The sequence below is a fragment of the Mustela nigripes genome, chromosome 16, assembly GCF_022355385.1.
Source record: "Mustela nigripes isolate SB6536 chromosome 16, MUSNIG.SB6536, whole genome shotgun sequence".
Lineage (NCBI taxonomy): Eukaryota > Metazoa > Chordata > Mammalia > Carnivora > Mustelidae > Mustela > Mustela nigripes.
The window spans coordinates 19,960,778-19,979,271 of NC_081572.1; the positions used below are offsets into that span (position 1 = coordinate 19,960,778).

Consider the following 18,494-nt stretch of genomic DNA (forward strand, 5'->3'; position numbering starts at 1 on the left):
AAAGGTGGCAAACCTGCCTGTCAAGAAAGGTCTGAAGACACAGGCAGACAAGTTTGTCCAAGATAATAGCAGGTTCCAAAGAGGCGGGTAGATGGTGCTTGGGGAAGTCAGAGGCAGAAGGGAATTGACAGAAGTCAGGGGAAACTTCAGAGAAGTGATGTTGATGTTGGACTTTGGAGACGGAAAGGGAATTCCAGGCAGAGAAACAACTAGAGCCGATGCTCTGTGTGATCTGAGGTCTGTCGTGGCCTTCCGGGAGCGGTGGGCACAGCCAAAGGTGAGCAGGAACCAGCTGGAAGGGCCTCACAGCCAGACTGGGGGCTTAGCCTCTGTCCTGAAGGTGATGGGTATCCCTGAAGGGCTCTGAGCAGGAGTCATTAGAGTTTTTATATGTCTCTGGCAAGAGGGAAGGTACGTGAGAAGAAGCAGGACATAGATAGATTCTGGGGTCTTTTCTGTAGCAGAAGCAACAGGACTTGGTGACAGAGAGATGTGGAGAGGGAGGTGTCCAGGATGACTCCAGGTCAGGGGATGCTGTGCCAGGCAGTGCCATCCTCAGAAGGGGGGCACCAACAGGGAAGCAGGCCTGGAGGGCAGTAGGGGGTGGGGAAGGCGAGTCTGGCCTGGGTCTGCCCCAGGATCTGCCGTCCAGCCCTGGCATAGCCTCTTTAGACCTGCTTCTGGATGGCAGACCCTGGGGTACAATCCTCCCTCTCTCCCTTCCTGCCCACCGTGCCCCCCTGGAGAGAGCAGGTGGCGTGCGAGGAGAAAAGGCTAAAGCACGAGATGTGGCCAGAGGCAGAAGGGCCACAGGGATGGGAACCCCTTCTCTGGGCTTCCCTCTTTCCACAGTCCTCATCCCCAGAGTTCTGGGTAGGTTTGTGGGGACACCAGGAGACGGGATGCCCGCTCCTCCTCTCCAGATTACAAAATGGGAAGTGAGTTGCTGTCCCTGCAGTCATCTGTGGTGGCCTGTGCCAGGATTCTGCTCGGAGGGGTGCCTGGAGCCTGCCCTTGGGCACAAGCACAGCTCAGAAGGGGCGGCAGCCATGGGGGCAGACCTTTCTCACTGCCCTGATGAGGGAGGGCATTGGGCTGTGCGAGCATGGGAGGGGGACAGCTGGCCCTAGGGCAGGGATCAAGGGTCCTCAGATTTGTGGGAACTCGGGAATTTGGGGGCCCCAGCTAAGAACCTGTTGTCCGTTGGCCTCATTATTTCTGAGCCTACTCCAGGCCACTCCACACACTCCCATGGATTTCTCCTGTCTCCTTGGCTCTCTGAGCACTGGGGGTGGGTGAGGCAGCCCCAGCAGCTGCCCTGGGGTGAGGACTGGGGGCGAGGGGCCTTCAGCCATGCCGAAGGCCTCTCCTAGCCCTTGGTGGGGACTGGGCCAGAGCAGAGGGCCCTGAGGATGTAGCTGACTGGGGGTAGCCTCAGCCTCTGAACGGAATAGTCACACAAAAACCTTCAAGAGGCTTGAGGCAAAGTTTAAGGAGCCTTTAACACATGGCTCTGCAGCTAGACACGTGAGGTCTCAGCTGGGTGGCAGCTAGAGGGACCACTCATTCGCTGGAAGGGTACTGAAGGTGTGGGGGTGGGAAGGCTGCACTGGGAGGCCTCCTGGAGCTGTCACTCTGATTAGGGGTCTGTGAGGCTGGCAGCTTGCAGGGTGACAGGCCATCACAGGCAGGGAGGCGGGGACCCTCTCCTCCTCATGTCCCTTAGGCTACCCGCGGGAGGGGGGGGGTGGAGACTCTTCTTTCTCTGAGCCTCCTTGCCAGTGCTTAGGTCAGAGGCTTCCTTGCTCAGCCACACCTAAATGAGCCTGGAACACTTGGGAGGGGGTACAGGATGGGGAAATGGCAGGTACCCCAGACTTCCCCTAACGCCTCCCCCCAACATGCTGCCCCAACTTCCCCCACCCACCCTCCACCCCATCTGTCTCCTATGCAGCAGGCCCTTCCCTCCTGCAGGAATGTGTCTTGAGCGATCTTCCCCTGCCTCCCCTTGCCCTTCCTCCCACAGGGTGGGCTATGTGAGCACCGGGCTCCTCCGCCCCAATAAGGTTGAACTCAGTGACCCCGCTGACCACCATGCACGCACAAACACACAAACAATTTTAGGTTGTTCTTGAACATCTGCAAAAAGGTTTGCTGGCTCGTCCCTCTTAGCCTCAGACTCTACTGCGAATGCTGGGCCTGCAGAGGGCACGGGGGGGGGGGGGGGGGATCTGGAGGCATCTGCTTAGGACCCAAACTGGGAGGCAAGGCATTCCCCCGTCACCCAGCCATGCCAGGAGACGGTGGCGCTCACTTCTCACTTTACACTGGGATGCTGGAGCTCAGAGAGTGTAAGCAACACACCTAAAGCCACAAAGCGGGTTCAGATCCCAGTGAGTCCAACTCGCCCACCCTAGTCCTACTGCTGCTGAGGAGAGCAGCCTATACGACGAGATTCTGGACCTGGATGTTTTAGGAATGTGGAGAAGGGATGGCCAGAGAAGGCAGGCTGGCTCCCAGATGATGTCACAGCGCTCAGAACCCATGGCCTCTCCTCTGCCTTGTGCCTTGGTACCTCCACTGAAGAATGGGGAGATGCCAGCCATTCCCCCTCTGGGCCTCACCTGGCTGGGGAGGGGAGGGATGTCTCCCAAAGCCAGTCCCTCCCTTCTCTTGGCAGGACTGACCCAGCCATACAATTCACCACCACCACCACCACCCCCTCCCGCCCCCCACATCTACCATCACCAGTGCAACATGACACCAGAGCAGAGAGAAGAGAGAAGGGGATTTTGGAAATGACTTAAGTTCTGAACAGGCCAGGGGGGCCTTGGGTGGGGAGTGCAGAGTAGACACTAAGGTGGACGGAAGAACAGAGATGAACTCAGATGATAATGGATTTCGGGACAAAGACTCCGCGGCTTTGGGGGTGGCCAGCGGTCTGGGTGGTGGGTGGAGGCTGTTGCCTGCCCTGTATCCTCAGACCTCCCCTAGCTCCTGTTCTAATCAGACTCTCCATCTCCTCTCTGAGTCTTTGAGACACAAGCCTCTTGCTGCATTCTGAGCCCCAGAGATCAAAGACCTTGAGCTCAGGTCACGAGTCACGCTTGATGAGCTCCTCACCCCCCCATTCCCCGCAGATGGATTAATTTCAGTCCCATCAGGAAGCCCTGGAAACCCTCCAGCCTGTCCCCCCATCGCTTCTGTATCTCCCTGGGCTGCTGATTCCTCGTCAGTGCCCCCCAATCCATCCTGAGGCCTTTGGGTGCATGTTTTGGAGACTCAGCCCAAGGCCACCGGTAAGTTCTTCTTGTAGTCTAACCAGAGTCTCCTGCTGCTGTTCTCCTTAAGTGGAAGGTGATAGAAGTGCCCCTCACTCTCCCTAGACAGCCATCACCTCCCCCTCCCCCAGGTGTGAACCTGACCATCAGACACTCCCCCCCCTACCTGAGACCACCAGGAAATGCAAGGTTGTCTGGGTGGAGAATTAGGGGGCTTAGCTTAGATCCCTGCCCTCAAGAAGACAAAGATTCCGTCTGTGTCTGGGTGGGTTAATTAGCCCTGGGCTTGAGTTTCCTTCCTCTCCCCAAAGGAACAGCTCCTTCCCCCAGAGCTTCTTCCTAACAAACCTGTTTTCAGGAGCTGCTGCTGCCAACCCCTCCCCAGACCCTTTGCCGGCTGTACTGGCTTCTCCAGAGATTACAGGTTATTGTCTGGTGGAGACAGGATGCTGAGGGGGTGGGGGTTAGCGCTGGGCCTGGGCTTGGAATGCCAGACTGGATCCAGCTGTGGGTTGGCCTGTCCTCTCCCCCATTCCACCCCCTCCTCCCCACCCCCCCAGCTCCCAGGTGCTCAGGTGAGTAGAGAGGGGCCTTAGTCTGGAAGAGGAGGGGGAGGAAGGAGCAAATCGGGGGAGAGCTGAGCCTGGGGGTAGGGAAGGGTCTGGAGCAGGGGAGCGGGGTCAGGAGTTCTAGCTGACCAGATGAACACCCCCACCCCACCTGGCATTGCCCAGGTGGTAGATCCAACGGTCCAGGCTCCGGACTAAGAAGGGCAAGTTGCCTGGGGCTCCCTTCCCACACCACATGGCCAGTGCTCTGGGGTGGAGTGGTCACACCTCGCTGGGCCTCAGTTTCCCCTTCAGCAAAGGAGGTAAAATGTAAGGGGATGGTGGGCCAGAGGATGAGTAAGGCTGGACAGGAGAATGGGGGCTCCTGCAACAGTAAGCCCCACGGCAGAGCTGCAAAGTTCAGCAAGAACTTTCTGGCGGGCTGGGAAGGGGCTGGCAGCACGTCCTTTCTGGAAGTCTCTATAGGCAAGGTCACCTCTGCACTTAAGGACAAGAGGCACTAGAGAGGGATTCTCTGGAGGACGGGGATGGAGGCCGCCCCCTGTCCCCAGTCCCCACAGTTGCCCCATTCTTCACCCTTGGGGCCAGAAGTGCTCTGTGTTTTCCACCCTGGCTGGGATGGGGGAGACTAAGGAACAGGCAGCTGCTTCCAGGCAGGGGAGGAGAAAGGACCCTGCAACCGCTGCTTTCCAGCAGGAGCAGGAGTCCCTCCCTCCGCCCTCCCCTCCTGTCCCTCCATCCCCACCCCTTCCCTCTGTCACTCTCTGGCTGGTTTCATTTGCTCCTCAGACGGCGCTCAGCGGTGCCTCCAGAGGCAAAGAATGCTCTTGGGTGAGTGCTGGGGGTGCCAGAGCGTGGGGTGGGGGCTCGGACAAGGGTGGCTCTCTCCTCTCCCCGCCCCATCCTTTTCCTGCTGTTTTTGGCCCCCAAAAGTTGTCTGTGGAGAGATTCTGGTAGCCATTTGACACTTGGTACCTTTTCCAAGGTCCAGAGCTGAGCAGGGGAGCCCCCCACTGTGGCTGGGAACAAAGGTGGGGGTGTGGGTGGAGGGCAGGACTGGTCAGAAGACTGGAGGGGCACCCTGAAGGAGGGAGGGGTCTACTCTTGGGGCAGATGTGCATTTGAGGAGACCGTGCCAGAGGTTCCTTGTATCAAATCATACCTTCGACTACTAATGAGGGTTGGGGGGGGGCGGGGGGAGACTACTGATGAGGGAGTCATTATTTCAGCAGAGAGGGAGAGAGAGAGAAGTGGACAAAGGGAGACAGGCAGAAATCTGGGTGGTCCTATCTGAAGCCCAGCCACTGCCCTGGAGTCCACACCAGGGCCCCCGACCTATATCAGGGTCTCCTGGCTCACCCCTCCACACAGGGGCTACCTGGCACTCTCTGAGAGAGACAGCCATTACCTTTTAGGAGGTATTTTTGGGAACCCCTTCCACAAGGGCAAGGGCTGGAGGGCTGGGGCAGGGTTCTTGTGACTGGTTTGGTGGGGGTCTTCTTCTAGCTGGGGATGGGGGGATCTGCAGGATGTGGGAGCACCCTCTGGCCCACCCTCTGGTGGGAATCTTAAGCCAACTGGGAGGTGAGCAAGCAGGAGATCTTGGATTAAGCTCCTGGATTCCCATTTTCTTCAGAGTTTTAGCTTCCTCTGTGATAGGGAGGGGAGTTTTAGTCCTTGAGATGTGTGTGTACGTGTGTGGGCCTCAGGGAGGACCCTCCCATCTGCCCCTGTGACTTGTGGTGGGGCAAGAGAGAGAGAGACTCTGGGTCTGGCTACACAAGCTAGTGTGTATGTCTGGTGCATTTAATTTTGTAAGGGAGAGTGTGTGCACGCACCCATCTCTGGGTGACCGTGTCTGTTTACAGACCTTTGTGTCTACACATCTCTTTGTGATGGCATGTGCCGCTCGCTGCCTGTCTGCGGTTTCATATGGTCTGTATATGCTTTACTAGGGGTCTGGGTGTCCTCGTGTGTCTGTCCCTCTGGGTATATATATGATCTGAGCGTGTCTTTGTTGCTCTAGCTTGTCTGTGTGTACGTACATTGTGTACGTGCATGCTTGTGCGTGGCCTCTGGGCCGGCCTTTGCTTCCAGCCGGCCTGGGCATCTGTCCCTCTCTGCATGGATACCACCTCTGTATAGCACACCTCAGTGTGCCTAGATGGTCTGTCTCATCAGGAGGAGAGGTGTGTACATGTATGTCTTGGTGTTTGTGCCTGTTGCTGTCATATGGGCACCTGGGAACCGCAGGGTGTGTGCCCCTGTGCTCCTCAGTATATTTTTCCAAATGATAGCAAAACAGCAGGATGTGGTTTGCCCAGATCCTCTCCCTTGGGCAGCTGCCAGAGTAATATTAATTCATAAGACACCTGCTCTGTGCCCCTGCCCCAGCCTCAGTTGGAGCCTGGAGTGTGGCCTCTTTTCTGCCATTCTTTCTAGTTTGTGTATAACCAGAGCAACAGCCCATCCTCTTGAGGCAGCCGACCAATGAACCGTGGGTCCCAGCTGTGGACCCCTGGCCAGGGTCGAGAAGGGAGGGACTTAGCCAGGGTGTTCTGCTACAAAATGCCATCACAATAGATGCTCCCCCCCACCCATAGCTGACCCTTTTGTGGGTGCCAGGCTGTGCAGTATCCTCCCGGGGCAGGTCGTGGGTCTGCGGTGTCTTCCTTCATTTGAGTGTACCCACAAGCCAGCGGTCACATGTGTATGCATGTGCCATGACTCACGCATCATCCCAGCAGCTGGGGGGGGGCCAGGGTTCACGGTGAATGTCAGTGGCAGACAGTGGGTGGCACAGAGCCGTGCTGTGTGAAGGGTGCTGGGAGAGTTCCCAGAAGCCACTGGGGAGGTCCTGACCTCAAATCAACGTGTGCCCTAGGTCTCGTGTGGGAGAAAAGTATACCCAGTGGTGGGGGGAAGGGCACAGCTAGAAGTCATTTCTGGGTGACTTGATGGGAAGGGGAGACCAAATCACCAAGTGCTCCCAGCATCCCCTCTTCAAATAGCCTCCACACCTGGCTCATTTGTTCCTCAGATCCATCCCTGCCCTGCCCTTTCCTCCTCCCCCAGCTGTAATTCCCACTTCACAGATGGGGGAAACTGAGGTTTAGAGGTAAGTGTCCAGCCCAAGGCCTCAGATACCATGTCACTGGAGCCCCAGCGCAGGCCTCTGGACTCCAGGTCTGGGAGGGATGGTCTGCCACAACTCTAATTCCTCCATCTTCTCCTCCCCACTCCTGGGAACCCACACAGGGAACCCCTCCAACCCCTCTCCTGAGGTCCCTCACCAGCCCAGAAGGTCAAACTCCCCAGTATTCACTGTAGATAGGGCCTTCCAGCAGCAGGCAGCACCCCCACCCCTCCATCCCTCCACTCTGCCTTGACCTTTGTGAACCTGCACTGTACTTTCAACTTCCAAAGGTTGCAGGGCCAGGCCTGGGATGCCTGGTAAAACTTCACTTATCCTGCAGTGAAACCTTATAGGCTCTCCCTGCAGACTGTCGGCGCTCCGCCTGCTCCTCTGCGATCCCACAGCATTTTGCTGGCGCCTCCCTATACCTGTTTGGCTCTCACCTGGGAGCTCTTCTAGGAACTGGCAGGTGCCCCTGATGAATGAATGATCCTGTCTCTCCCGCCCAGCGGGACACGCTTAAGGCAGTCTCACCTCCGTCGCCCCCCCCCCCCCCCCCCCCCCGCACGTGCCTGCCGAGGGTGCGGGGCGGGTGAATGGCTACAGCAGGTGCACCCCAGGGCGCCGCTGCCCTGCCCGCTGCCCAGCCTGCCGCCCGGTCCCTCACGGGCTGCTGGCGCCTCTTCGCCCCGGTTACCGCTAGTGGCTGCTGTCGCTCAGTAGAGCCCAAGGAGACCGTGGCCAGAGCGTCCACCGGGCAAGATGGTGGCTCCCGAGTCTCCGTGAGTGTGTGCGGCAGGCGCGTAGCCCAGGCCGGGCGGGGCGCCCCCTCCCGGAGCTTCCGGCCAGGGGGGGGCGGGTGATGGGTGGGGGCCCTGCGGGCGGGGCAGCACCGCGGGGGCGGGGGGAAGCCTCCCGGACCTTGGAGGGTGCCCCCACCACGCGCCCCCCAGAGGAAGTTCCCCAGCCCTCTGTGTCCTTGTCCCGGTGGAGCAGGGATCCCCCACTTCATCCATCCTCCACCCCGGAGTATGGATTCCCCCTAGGGGCTCCAGAAGGAAAAGGGCCCAAAGGGGCCAGGGGAGGAGGCTGAGGACCGTCATTCTGGGGCCCCATACGTCCTATGTTTGAGGCTGACCAGCCAGGGTGGAGTGGGGACCACAGATCAATACACAGTCACCCCAGGGGCCCCACAAGCTGTGGCAGCTCACGTCCAGGTGGCCAGGGTGCAGAGAGGTGTGAGGGACCTGGGTCTGACAGGTGGACCGCCCTGGTCAGCCTCGGTCACAGAGTCACGTCTTATTTACACCCCACGCCATCCAGGCTGTTCCCTCAGGTGGAGGTGTAGGAAAGTCAGTGATTTTGGCTGCGTGATTTTAGAGCAGGGTGGTCCAGTAGAACTTTTTGGGATGAAGTAAATGGTCTCTCTCTGGGCCGTTTCATACAATAGCTGGTAGCCACATGTGGCTATCACGAACTGGAAATGTGGCCAGTGAGACTGAGGAATTCAAAAATGTTTTTCTAATCCTGACTAATTACAAACAGCCGCATGTGGTTACTCGCTCCCATATCTGACCGTGCAGTTTCAGAGTCCATCTTCCCATGCATGCTCCCTACCTACTCTTTGATTCTTTTATCGGAAACATCCTGGGGCTTATAGTACTTTTATTCATCTGCAGAATGGGGCAAGATAGCCAGTGTCTAGGTATATAGAAAGGAGTTGACAGACTTTCAAAGGGTACCGCCTTGGACTTGCTCCTCCTTCCCATTTGAAGATCCTTTGGGTGGTGGGCTACAAAGGATCGCAGCATCATGGGATCTTGGGAGGTAAGGAGGTCAAAGGCAGCTGTTTTAGCCATCCAACAGGTGCCCAAGGCCCCACTCCATTGTTCTCTCTGCCTGAAAGCTGGTGGTTCCTTATTCACCCCCCAAATCCTGTGGAGCTGGGTGCCAGGCAACGTTCCCTTCCATGGGGTTCAGATGTGAACAAGTAGTAAACTTTCCTGCCCTCAGGAAACTTGCATTCTTGAGAGAGAGGGAAAAGGAGGAGGAGAAAGCAAGCGAGCACTATGCAATAGAAATGCAGAGAAAGGGGCTCCTGGGTGGCTCAGTGGGTTAAAGCCTCTGCCTTCGGCTCGGCTCAGGTCATGATCCCAGGGTCCTGGGACCGAGCCCCGCATCGGGCTCTTTGCTCAGCAGGGAGCCTGCTTCCTCCTCTCTCTCTCTGCCTGCCTCTCTGCCTACTTGTAATCTCTGTCTGTCAAATAAAATAAATAAAATCTTTAAAAAAAGAAATGCAGATAAAATAAGCAAATTTGTAAACTGTGAGGAGTACAGTTGAGGAAGCTGACAGGAAGTAGTGACAGAAAAGAAAGGGACCTCCTGGGAAGGGATAGAGAAGTCTCTTAGAAGAGGGGGGAAGTGAAATAGGCAAAGTATTGAGAGGAGGTGGAGACATTATGGAAGAAGGTACAGCATGTGCAAAGGCCCTGGGGACAGGAACCTCACATTCTAGAGGAACTGAGGGAGGGCTGATGTAGATGGGAGGGGAGAGAGGCACAGGTGAGGAGGTCAGCAGTGCCTGGGCATTTGGCAGACCTTGAAAGGGATCCTGGCACTAGCCTCAGAGAACAAGCAGTCACAGAGGGGTTTTAAGCAGTATGTTTTCAAAAGCCCACTCCAGCTGCTATTGGTCCAGATGGCTCAGAGAAGCATAAGAATGGAAACCCAGAGTGCCATCAGGAAGTGACTGCTGAAGTCCAGGCAAGTCCAGGTGCCCTGGATGAGGCTGGTGGCAGCAGCATGGAGAGAAGAGAGAAGTTACGGCAGATTTTGGAGGGGGAACCGATAGCACCTGTGGGTAGACAAGGTCCAGGATGTGGAAGAGAGCAGGGGCTGGAGGGGCATCGTCTTGGCCAGAGCATCTGGGTAGGAGAGTGGGTATTTCCTGAGCTGGGGACAACTATGAGAGGAGCATATCTGCACCAACAGATCGACAGTTCCATCTAGAACTTTCCATCCAGGAAAGTAGCTGGATGGAGAGATGTGGCAGCCAGAGGGGTGGCTCAGGCTGGGGTGGTCTATTTCAGGGTGACCAGCAGACATGTTTCTGAATTTGGGGGACAGTTTTAGGTTAGGAAGAGGAGGAGGAGATGGCTTCAGAGGTGGAGGGATGCTGATGGGGGAAAGGAAGACCAGGGTACATAGGGTCTTGGAAGCCAGGAGAAATGCTTGCTTCATGGAGTGTGGGACGAGCAGTCCCAAGTGCCACTGAGTGTCTAAGAAAAGAGGACTGATGAGTTCCACTGCACGGAGCAGTAGGAAGCACCTTCTCTTGAACTGAACAGGCTGCCCCTGGAATTCTGTGCATCTGCCCTTGTTGGACTTATCCACCAAGTGCTAGGTTCCATGAGGCGTACTGGGCACATCAGGAGGTAAAGACAGTCACTGCTTTCTCAGAGCCCCGTCATCTAACCAATAGCCTTAGAAACAGGAAGTTCTTTCTCAATCCTTCCATCTTCTTAACAAATTTTGCTCAAGGGTATCTGCATGCCGAGCCCTCTGGGGTGGGGGTGGGGGTTTAGGGATCCCCAAATGAACAGATATAATCTTGGCCTTCTAGGAACCAAGTGCGGAGTTAGAGAACCCCTGAGTTTACCATATTGCATTACCAAGACCCACACCCAGGGAATTACGGGAGGCTAGAAGACAGGCATTAGCCCCTGCTGGGGGATCCTCCCGGGGCTGAGAGGATGCAGAGCTGCTCTCCTGGAATGCATCGGAATTAGGGAGGAGGGATAGGAAATTCCAGGCACAGAGGATGAAAGCAGGAGCAGAGTAACAGCTGGGTGGGTGCAGGGGCGGGGCGGGGGGTGGGGGGATGGTGAGCCTTTGGAGCTGCCTGGGCAGCCAGGAGCAGCAGGAAGTTGGGGTGGACCTGGCTCTTGGGAAGGTGTGTAGGTTCTGGCAACCACTTAGAATGGCAGTGAAAAGGGGGAAGCAAAGGAGTGACCTGCGTGTGAGCTCGCTTTCTGGATGCTGAGCGCGGGATGAATTTGGGGGCGTGACTGCCGAGGTGGAGGCAGGTGCCTAATCCAAGTGAGACAGTGCAAGCCAGTCTCAGCGTGGCCTTTGGGGTCAAGTGGATGTAGGATCTTTTTCTTTCTTTCTTCTTCTTCTCCTTTTTATTTTTTTTAAAGACTTCATTTTCTTATCAGGACCTTTTTTTTTTTTTAAGATTTTATTTTTTTTATCAGAGAGAGAAACTGAGCATGAGTGGGTGGTGGGGAGCAGAGGGAGAGGGAGAAGCTGACTCCTCACTGAGCAGGGAGCCCGATATGAGGCTCGATCCCAGGACTCTGGGATTATGACCTGAGCCAAGGCAGATACTTAACCAACGGAGCCACCCAAGTGCCCCTGGACGTACATCTAACTCTGCCTTGGCCCCTTTCTGCTCATGGAACCTTGGGTAAGTCACTTAAGGTCCTCCAGCCTTGGTTTCCTCCTCTCCAAAATGAGGAGGGTACCACCCTCAGAGTACTTGCCACAGCAATCTTGGGTCTTCTCCTGGAGTTACTGCAAAGTCCGTAGCACAAGGCTGGTGCAGTTCACACTTGGCAAAGGGTAGATATTGCTGTGGCCCCAAGTAGGCATCTAGGGGACGGGGTTGAGAGATAATAAGGAGGTAAAGCTGGCTGGTTTTGGCCATTGGCTGGACATAGCCTCTGGTCCTGACCGGCTCACCTAGGCTCATTCCTGGGGTGGTGGAAGAGTGAGCAAGGTACGGGCAGCCAGTTAGCTCCTTCGGTCTGGGACCCACCCCCTCTTCTGAGCTTCCCTTCCCAGAAGCACACTGTCAGGGTGCGTTTGTGTGTGTGTGTGTGTGTGTGTGTACACCCATGTGTAGGTTTAGGGAAGGCAGGTCTGGCAAAAACAAATGCCATCCTTTGGCCCTGTGGCTCTGGGAGTTCAGCTTTGTGCTAACTTCATTTCAATGAAATAAAGGATGTGGACCAGAGAGACTGGCCATCCCTTGAATGAGGAGTCAAGGTCGTATCCTGGCTCAGTCACAGATTATTCAGGAGCCCTGAGCACCGCTGTTGCCTGGACACCGTGCCCCCACCTATAAAACATGGTTGCACAGATGGTGCCAGTCTTTCCAGAGCTGAGTTCTGACATGTTTCAACCATCAAAGCTCATCAGTGCCTTGTCCTGGATGGAGGGAGACCCTTAGTGTGGGTCCCCTGGTCTCCCCAACTTTTGGATGACATTCTATGGCTCTTTGCATGACCCCACCCATTCCCAGTAGCCCTTTTCCGTTAGGAGTCATCCACCCATCAGCTGGGGAGTGCTCTGTGGGCAGCATGAACCCACGGTGGACCTCCTAACACCTCTCCCTTGTCTCTTTCATCTCCAGTCTCCACCGGCAGAGCGGGCATAAACTTTCCCAGCTAAGTTAGATGGATGGTCCCCATTAGCCTGGCGTGCCTTCCCCACCAACTTCCATTGATAGGAGGTGTCGCTGTGTGTAGGGGGAGGCTGGGGGCCAGAGCGCTTGGGTGGGAGTTGGGGGCGCCCTGCCCCTGGAGCAGGAATGGTTCCCCCAGGGAAGAAACCCGCTGGAGAGGCCTCCAACTCCAACAAGAAGTGCAAGCGTTACTTCAACGAGCACTGGAAAGAGGAGTTTCCCTGGCTGGACTTCGACTACGAGCGGAAGCTGATGTTTTGCCTCGAGTGCCGCCAAGCCCTAGTGCGGAACAAGCACGGCAAAGCCGAGAACGCCTTCACCGTGGGCACAGACAACTTCCAGCGCCATGCCCTGCTGCGCCACGTGACCTCGGGGGCCCACCGCCAGGCTCTGGCCTTCAACCGGGGCCAGCCCACTTTGGAGGGCCAAGCCGAGGGAGGAGGGGCCTACTTGGACCTGGAGACCCCCCCCACCTCCAGGGGCATCAAGGCAGAGGTGGACCCGGCCAAAGTGGCCATGCTGACCACGGTGTACTGCATGGCCAAGGAGGACGTGCCCGATGACCGCTGCTCTGCCCTCCTCGAGCTGCAGAGGTTCAACCTGTGCCAGGCCCTGCTGGGCACAGAGCACAGCGACTGCTACAGCCCCAGGAGGGTGAGGGACATGCAGGTGGGTGGCAGCCAGAGGTGTGGGGGAGGGCATGAGAAGGGAGGACATCGAGCTGTCTGGGCAGAGAGCCAGCATGCCAGGTCCCCAGGCAGCAGCCCGAGAGCTTCATGCCTTCACCCAGCAGAATCTTTCACTGAGGTGTGCTCTGGGCCAGGCCCTGGGCCAGCTGCTGGGGGCATGGCCACAAAGAGGCCAGAGCTGGCCCTGTCCCCGGGGAGGGGCATGGGGCTTTCCCTGAGGGCTGAGGCCAGAGTTTGCAAGCTGGGTAGCCTGGGGGCTTGATTGGCCCACAGACATATTTTGTTGATTTTCACAGTGTTTTTGGAAAACGTCAATTAGTTTCCAATTTAACAAACAAACAAAAAAACCCCAGAGATTACATATAAAAATGTGGATTTGTGACTCCTGAAAAGCTAGGTCCCTGTGCTCTCAGGGCATGAAGACTAGACCCATGGCTTCTCCATTCCCTTTGGTGTATCCCTGGCCCAGGTCAACCCCAGTACCACCCACAAGGCCTCTCGGGCATGCAAGTTGCTGCTCTGTCCTAGGCACCAGGTGTGTGAGTCCTAGAGACTGGTATGAGGGTGCAGGAGTTAGGTCTCATCCTGCAGAGAGATGACAGAGCACACAGTTGGGGCTCTGTGTAACTGGGAGGGAACAATGTCTATCAGTTAATCCCCGAGCAGCAGAGTGAAGGGAGATCCCCAGGAATAAGGCCTGGGGCAATGCTGTAGAAACGCACACAGAACACTACAGAATTTTTATGGTTCCTCAAGCATTTTTACACTTATAAGCATAGCTACAAAAATTTACATTTTTAATTGTCAACAACCCTTTTTTTTTTTTTAAGATTTTATTTATTTATTTGACAGAAATCACAAGCAGGCAGAGAGGGGGGAGAAGCAGGCTCCCTGCTGAGCAGAGAGCCCGATGTGGGGCTCGATCCCAGGACCCTGGGATCATGACCTGAGCCGAAGGCAGAGGCTTTAACCCACTGAGCCACCCAGATGCCCCTGACAACAACCTTTTAAGGAGCTGAGAGGCAGGTAGTAGCCTGATTTCAGAGCTGAGGAAACTGAGGCTCGGAGAGGTGAAATGACTTGCCCAAGGTCACACAGCCAGTAATCAGCCATGCCAGGACAGGTTTGTTGTCCCCGAGGCCTATCCCCTTTCTGTCTTATGTACTGCTACCTCCCCTGCTCAGGACAAGCCTAACTCTGTCCCTCCCTTTCTCTCCCTGGCTGTCCCAGGTGGCCATTGCCAGTGTCTTGCACACAGAGGCCTGCCAGCGCCTGAAGGCATCCCCGTATGTGGGGCTGGTGTTGGATGAGACCAGGGACTGGCCTGAGTCCCACAGTCTGGCCTTGTTTGCCACTTCGGTGTCCCCCTGTGATGGCCAGCCGGCTACCACCTTCCTGGGCAGTGTGGAACTACAGGAGGGTGAGGCCACCGCTGGCCAACTCCTGGACATCCTGCAGGCCTTCGGCGTGTCTGCACCCAAGCTGGCCTGGCTCAGCTCGAGCCTCCCCGGGGACCGCCTTGGGCATGTGGGCCCACAACTGCGCGCCGCCTGCCCACTGCTCACGGAGCTACACTGCCTCCCCGGCCGGACAGATCCCGAGCCCCCTGCCTACCTAAGTGAATATGAAAGCGTGCTGGATGCCCTATTCCGCCTCCATGGTGGCCCCAGTTCCCGCACGGTCCCCGAGCTCCGGGCGGCCCTGGACCTGGCAGCTATTGACTTGGCAGGACCACGGCCAGTGCCCTGGGCGTCCTTGCTGCCTGTCGTGGAAGCAGTGGCTGAGGCTTGGCCTTGCCTGGTGCCCACCCTGGAGGCCTCTGCCCCCGCCTCCCCTACAGCTAGGGCACTGGCCCTCGCCCTGCGCCAGTTCACCTTCGTGGCCTTCACCCACCTGCTGCTGGACACTCTGCCCACCTTGCAGAAGCTCGCCCTTGTCCTGCAGCCAGAAGAGCCGGACTTGGCCTTGCTGCAGCCCCTGGTGATGGCGGCTGCGGCCTCCCTCCAAGCACAGCGCAGCTCGGGTGGGGCGCGCCTCCAGGGCTTCCTGCAGGAGTTGGCTTCCTCGGGCCCTGACTTGGGCGGCGGGCGCTGCACCTACCGCGGCGTGGAGCTGGTCGGCTACTCCGAAGCTGCCCTGCGGGGCTTGGAACGGCTGCGGGGGGCCTTCTTGGACTCCATGCGGAAGGGGTTGGGGGACTCCTATCCCGGGCCCTCGCTGGACGCCGTGGCCGCCTTCGCGGCGATCTTCGACCCGCGCGGCTACCCGCAGGCCCCCGAAGAGCTGGGTGCGCACGGCGAGGGAGCGCTGCGGGTACTGCTGCGCACCTTTGCTCCCGCCGTGGTGCGCCAGCGGGCGTTGGGCGACTTCGCGCTCTTCAAGCGCGTGGTGTGCAGCCTGGGGCGGCTGGGCCCGCGGGCCCTGTGTGCCAAGCTGGCGTGCGCGCGCTCTGAGCTGCACGAGCTCTTCCCGGACTTCGCAGCCCTGGCCGCCCTGGCCTTGGCGCTGCCCGCGGGCGCCGGCCTCCTGGACAAGGTGGGCCGCAGCCGGGAGCTGCGGTGGTGGGGGCAGAGCGGGGCCGGGGAGGGCCGGGGCGGCCCCGCGATGAAGATTGCCGTGGATGGGCCACCGCTGCACGAGTTTGACTTTGCGCTGGCCGTGGAGTTCTTGGAGAGTGGGTGGGCGGAGGGGCTGCTGGGGTAGCAGCTCACGTGAGGGCGGCCGCCTTCTCGCTGCCCCGCCAGCCTGGGGTCCGCACTCTAGGGCCCCGAGGCGGATTTGACCCCGCGGCAACCCAGCTGACCGCCTGTGGCCTCCCACCCACCTGCCCCGGGCTTCCTCTGCTGAGTACTAACCCTGCCCAGTGGGCTGTGGAGGAAGGGCTGCATGGAGATGGGAGCTGGGAGAGCCTGCAGAGATGCTAGGTTTGGGGGCTCCCTCAATATTGCTCCTGTCCTTGTCAGAGTTTGGTGAGGAGTAGCTCACCTTGTTCCCTCTGGACCCAGCACAGATTTGGGCCCGAGAAAAACTGAGGAGTCTTTGCTGGAGGGAGAGAAGAGGACTGGGTCTCAGGAATTGAGGGACTGAGGGAAAGGAGATGGGGGTGGTGGCTGTTAGCTCCCCTCCTGGCAGCATCTCTTCTGTTCAGATAGAACTAGAGAGCAGATGACTTCTTTGGTTTTGACACACAGCACACCAACGTCTCTGTGCACAAGCTACCAGTTCAAAGGAGGTAGTGGTGCCCATGGATAGGCTGCCTGAGGCTCTTCTGTATACGGCTGTGTATGTAGACATATACCTCTATAAATGTAAAATAAACCTACCTTGTATATTGTTAACAACAACAACAAAAAAATCTAAAAGGACTTCTTACAGCTTTGCAGTGACAGGGTCCAGAAAAGTCCCCATGGACTGGATTTATTTCTAATTCTTTTCTTTCTCAGAGTCTGGTTGCTCCCCAGAGTTCCTAGCCTTCCCCTGCCCTTGCCTCAGACCTTTAAGACCAAAGACTGTAAAACCACAGGGCTGGACTGGCCAACTCTGGCCTGACCCAGGGGTTGGAGTGCTTTTTGCCTCCCGGGAGGAGTCGGGGTCTCACCAGAGCTAGGGGAACACATCCCTTCAGATTCCAACGGGTTTCCTGTCCTCTCTGTCAGTCCCTGCTGTGAATGATGTAGGGATCAGGAGAGGGGCAGTTAGTGAGAGGGGAGAGGGCTGGCCTTTTCCCAGGCCTCCCAGGTGTGGGTTTAACTTGCAATAAAAGGAAACCCGGTACAGCACATGGTCTCCATGGTGGTGGTGGTGGTGGTGGTGGTTCGTGTGGTGGTGTGTGTGTGTGTGTGTGTGTGTGTGTGTGTGTGTGTACTCCTCTGTCCCCTCCCTTGGCCTGATTCTCTGCTGGGGTCCATTGAGGATCCATTGGGGGTCTTCAGGGCTGCCTCTGGAGGCGAGGGGAAGTGCATCCTAGGGGACTGGGAGCTGAGAACTGTGGTCTCCCTGCTCCTTCCCCTCACCCCCATTGTGTAGAGGAGAGGCACAGAAATGGACTGGGAGTGCCCAGGGCTTACCCAGTACTGCTTTGTGAAGAGGGAGACGGTTTCTGGGTTTCTGCCCCGGCCCCACACCCAAGAAGCCCATCAACCTCTTGTTCTGGCTGTGGAGGTCGCTGTGAGCCCTGTGGCTCCCCGTTTCAGACCCTGCCCTTCTTCCTCCCGCAGCAGGCCCAGCCTCCAGTGCCCCCAGCCCCCTGCTGGCCTCCCTGCCCCTGCCTGCCAGGCCTCTGCAGCCCCCGCTGGACTTCAAGCACTTGCTCGCCTTCCACTTCAATGGCGCTGCCCCGCTCAGTCTCACCCCCAACTTCAGCACGGTACGGGCTGGGCTGGTGGGTGGGGGCATGCAGCCGAGTCCGGGGTGGGCAGGGAAGGTGGACACAGAGGGTTGGCTCTTAGAAGTTGGGTATAAGTAGGAGCAACATCCCCAAGAGTGACTAGGCACTCCCAAAACAGGGACCCCTGGGGACAAGGAGCGAGGATGGGGTCACCCCCTCCCCTGGTAATGATGCTGGGCCTGTGGCCCAGAGGTCACACTTTGAGTTTTTGTAGAGGGATGTCTGTGGATGATCTGTGTATTTCTGTGTGCATTGGGGGTGTGCCCTTCTGTTTTAATTTATGACTCTGTGGGTCTTTGTGTGTTACTTATGGTTGTGGATGTGTTGGATATGTGTGTATTTGTAAACAATTCTTTGCGCCTTAATGACTGTATGTAATTAATGTATGTGCCTGTCTCTGAGAGATGTTTTGTGTCTTTGTGTCGACTCTGTAGGTGCTTGGTGTGTGTCTGACCTCTTAGTGTGTGTGTGGGGGGGGGTTGGGTGATTGTGTGTCTGTGAAGCGTGCCATTGGTACTCCTGTGGGTCTGAGTCTTTTTGCATGGCTCTGGGATTCGCACTTGCCTGTTGGCCTCTGTGCTCTGTGTCTGTGTATTTCCAAGTGTGCGTGTGTGTGAATGACAAGTGCAGGGAGCACGAATTTCACTTCGCTATAAGAAGTACCCCCCTTTCTTTAATTCTGAAACATCAAAGGTCATCATTAAGGAGCCCCCAGCCCATCCTAACAAGATGGTGGGAAACTCAGCCTCAGTTATCCTGAGGAGCCCCTTTCTCTCTAACCTCCAGGGTCACACAGAGGTCCATGAGAGCCTGAGCCATTTGGGGGGGGGGGTCCCTGTTCTTTGGGTCCCTCTGTCACTTGCTGAGGCACCATGCACACAGTCCCTTGGGAGCAGGTATATCTTCTCTTGCCTGCACCGCTGGGACCCTGTAGGCCGTGCTCCTGGCCCCTGTCTGCACCCAGC

General features: G+C 57.3%; 1 protein-coding gene across 12 annotated transcripts in view; it reads left to right on the top strand.

Moving 5' to 3' along the window:
• Positions 1-18,494, top strand: part of LOC132003962 (uncharacterized protein C17orf113) — a 52,479-nt gene that overhangs the window by 26,131 nt on the left and 7,854 nt on the right. For 7 of the 12 annotated variants that reach the window (XR_009400374.1, XM_059379928.1, XM_059379929.1 and 4 more), the window contains exon 3: positions 17,360-17,508. Coding sequence is in view for 11 of the 12 variants with exons in the window: in XM_059379928.1 (XP_059235911.1) it covers positions 17,360-17,508 (149 nt within the window). In the remaining variant the exon portion in view is untranslated. Of the gene's footprint in view, positions 1-7,687; positions 7,769-11,286; positions 11,455-12,402; positions 13,123-14,372; positions 16,915-17,359; positions 17,509-18,494 lie in introns of those variants that run through there. The other 5 variants (XM_059379926.1, XM_059379927.1, XM_059379920.1 and 2 more) reach the window with 4 other exon arrangements.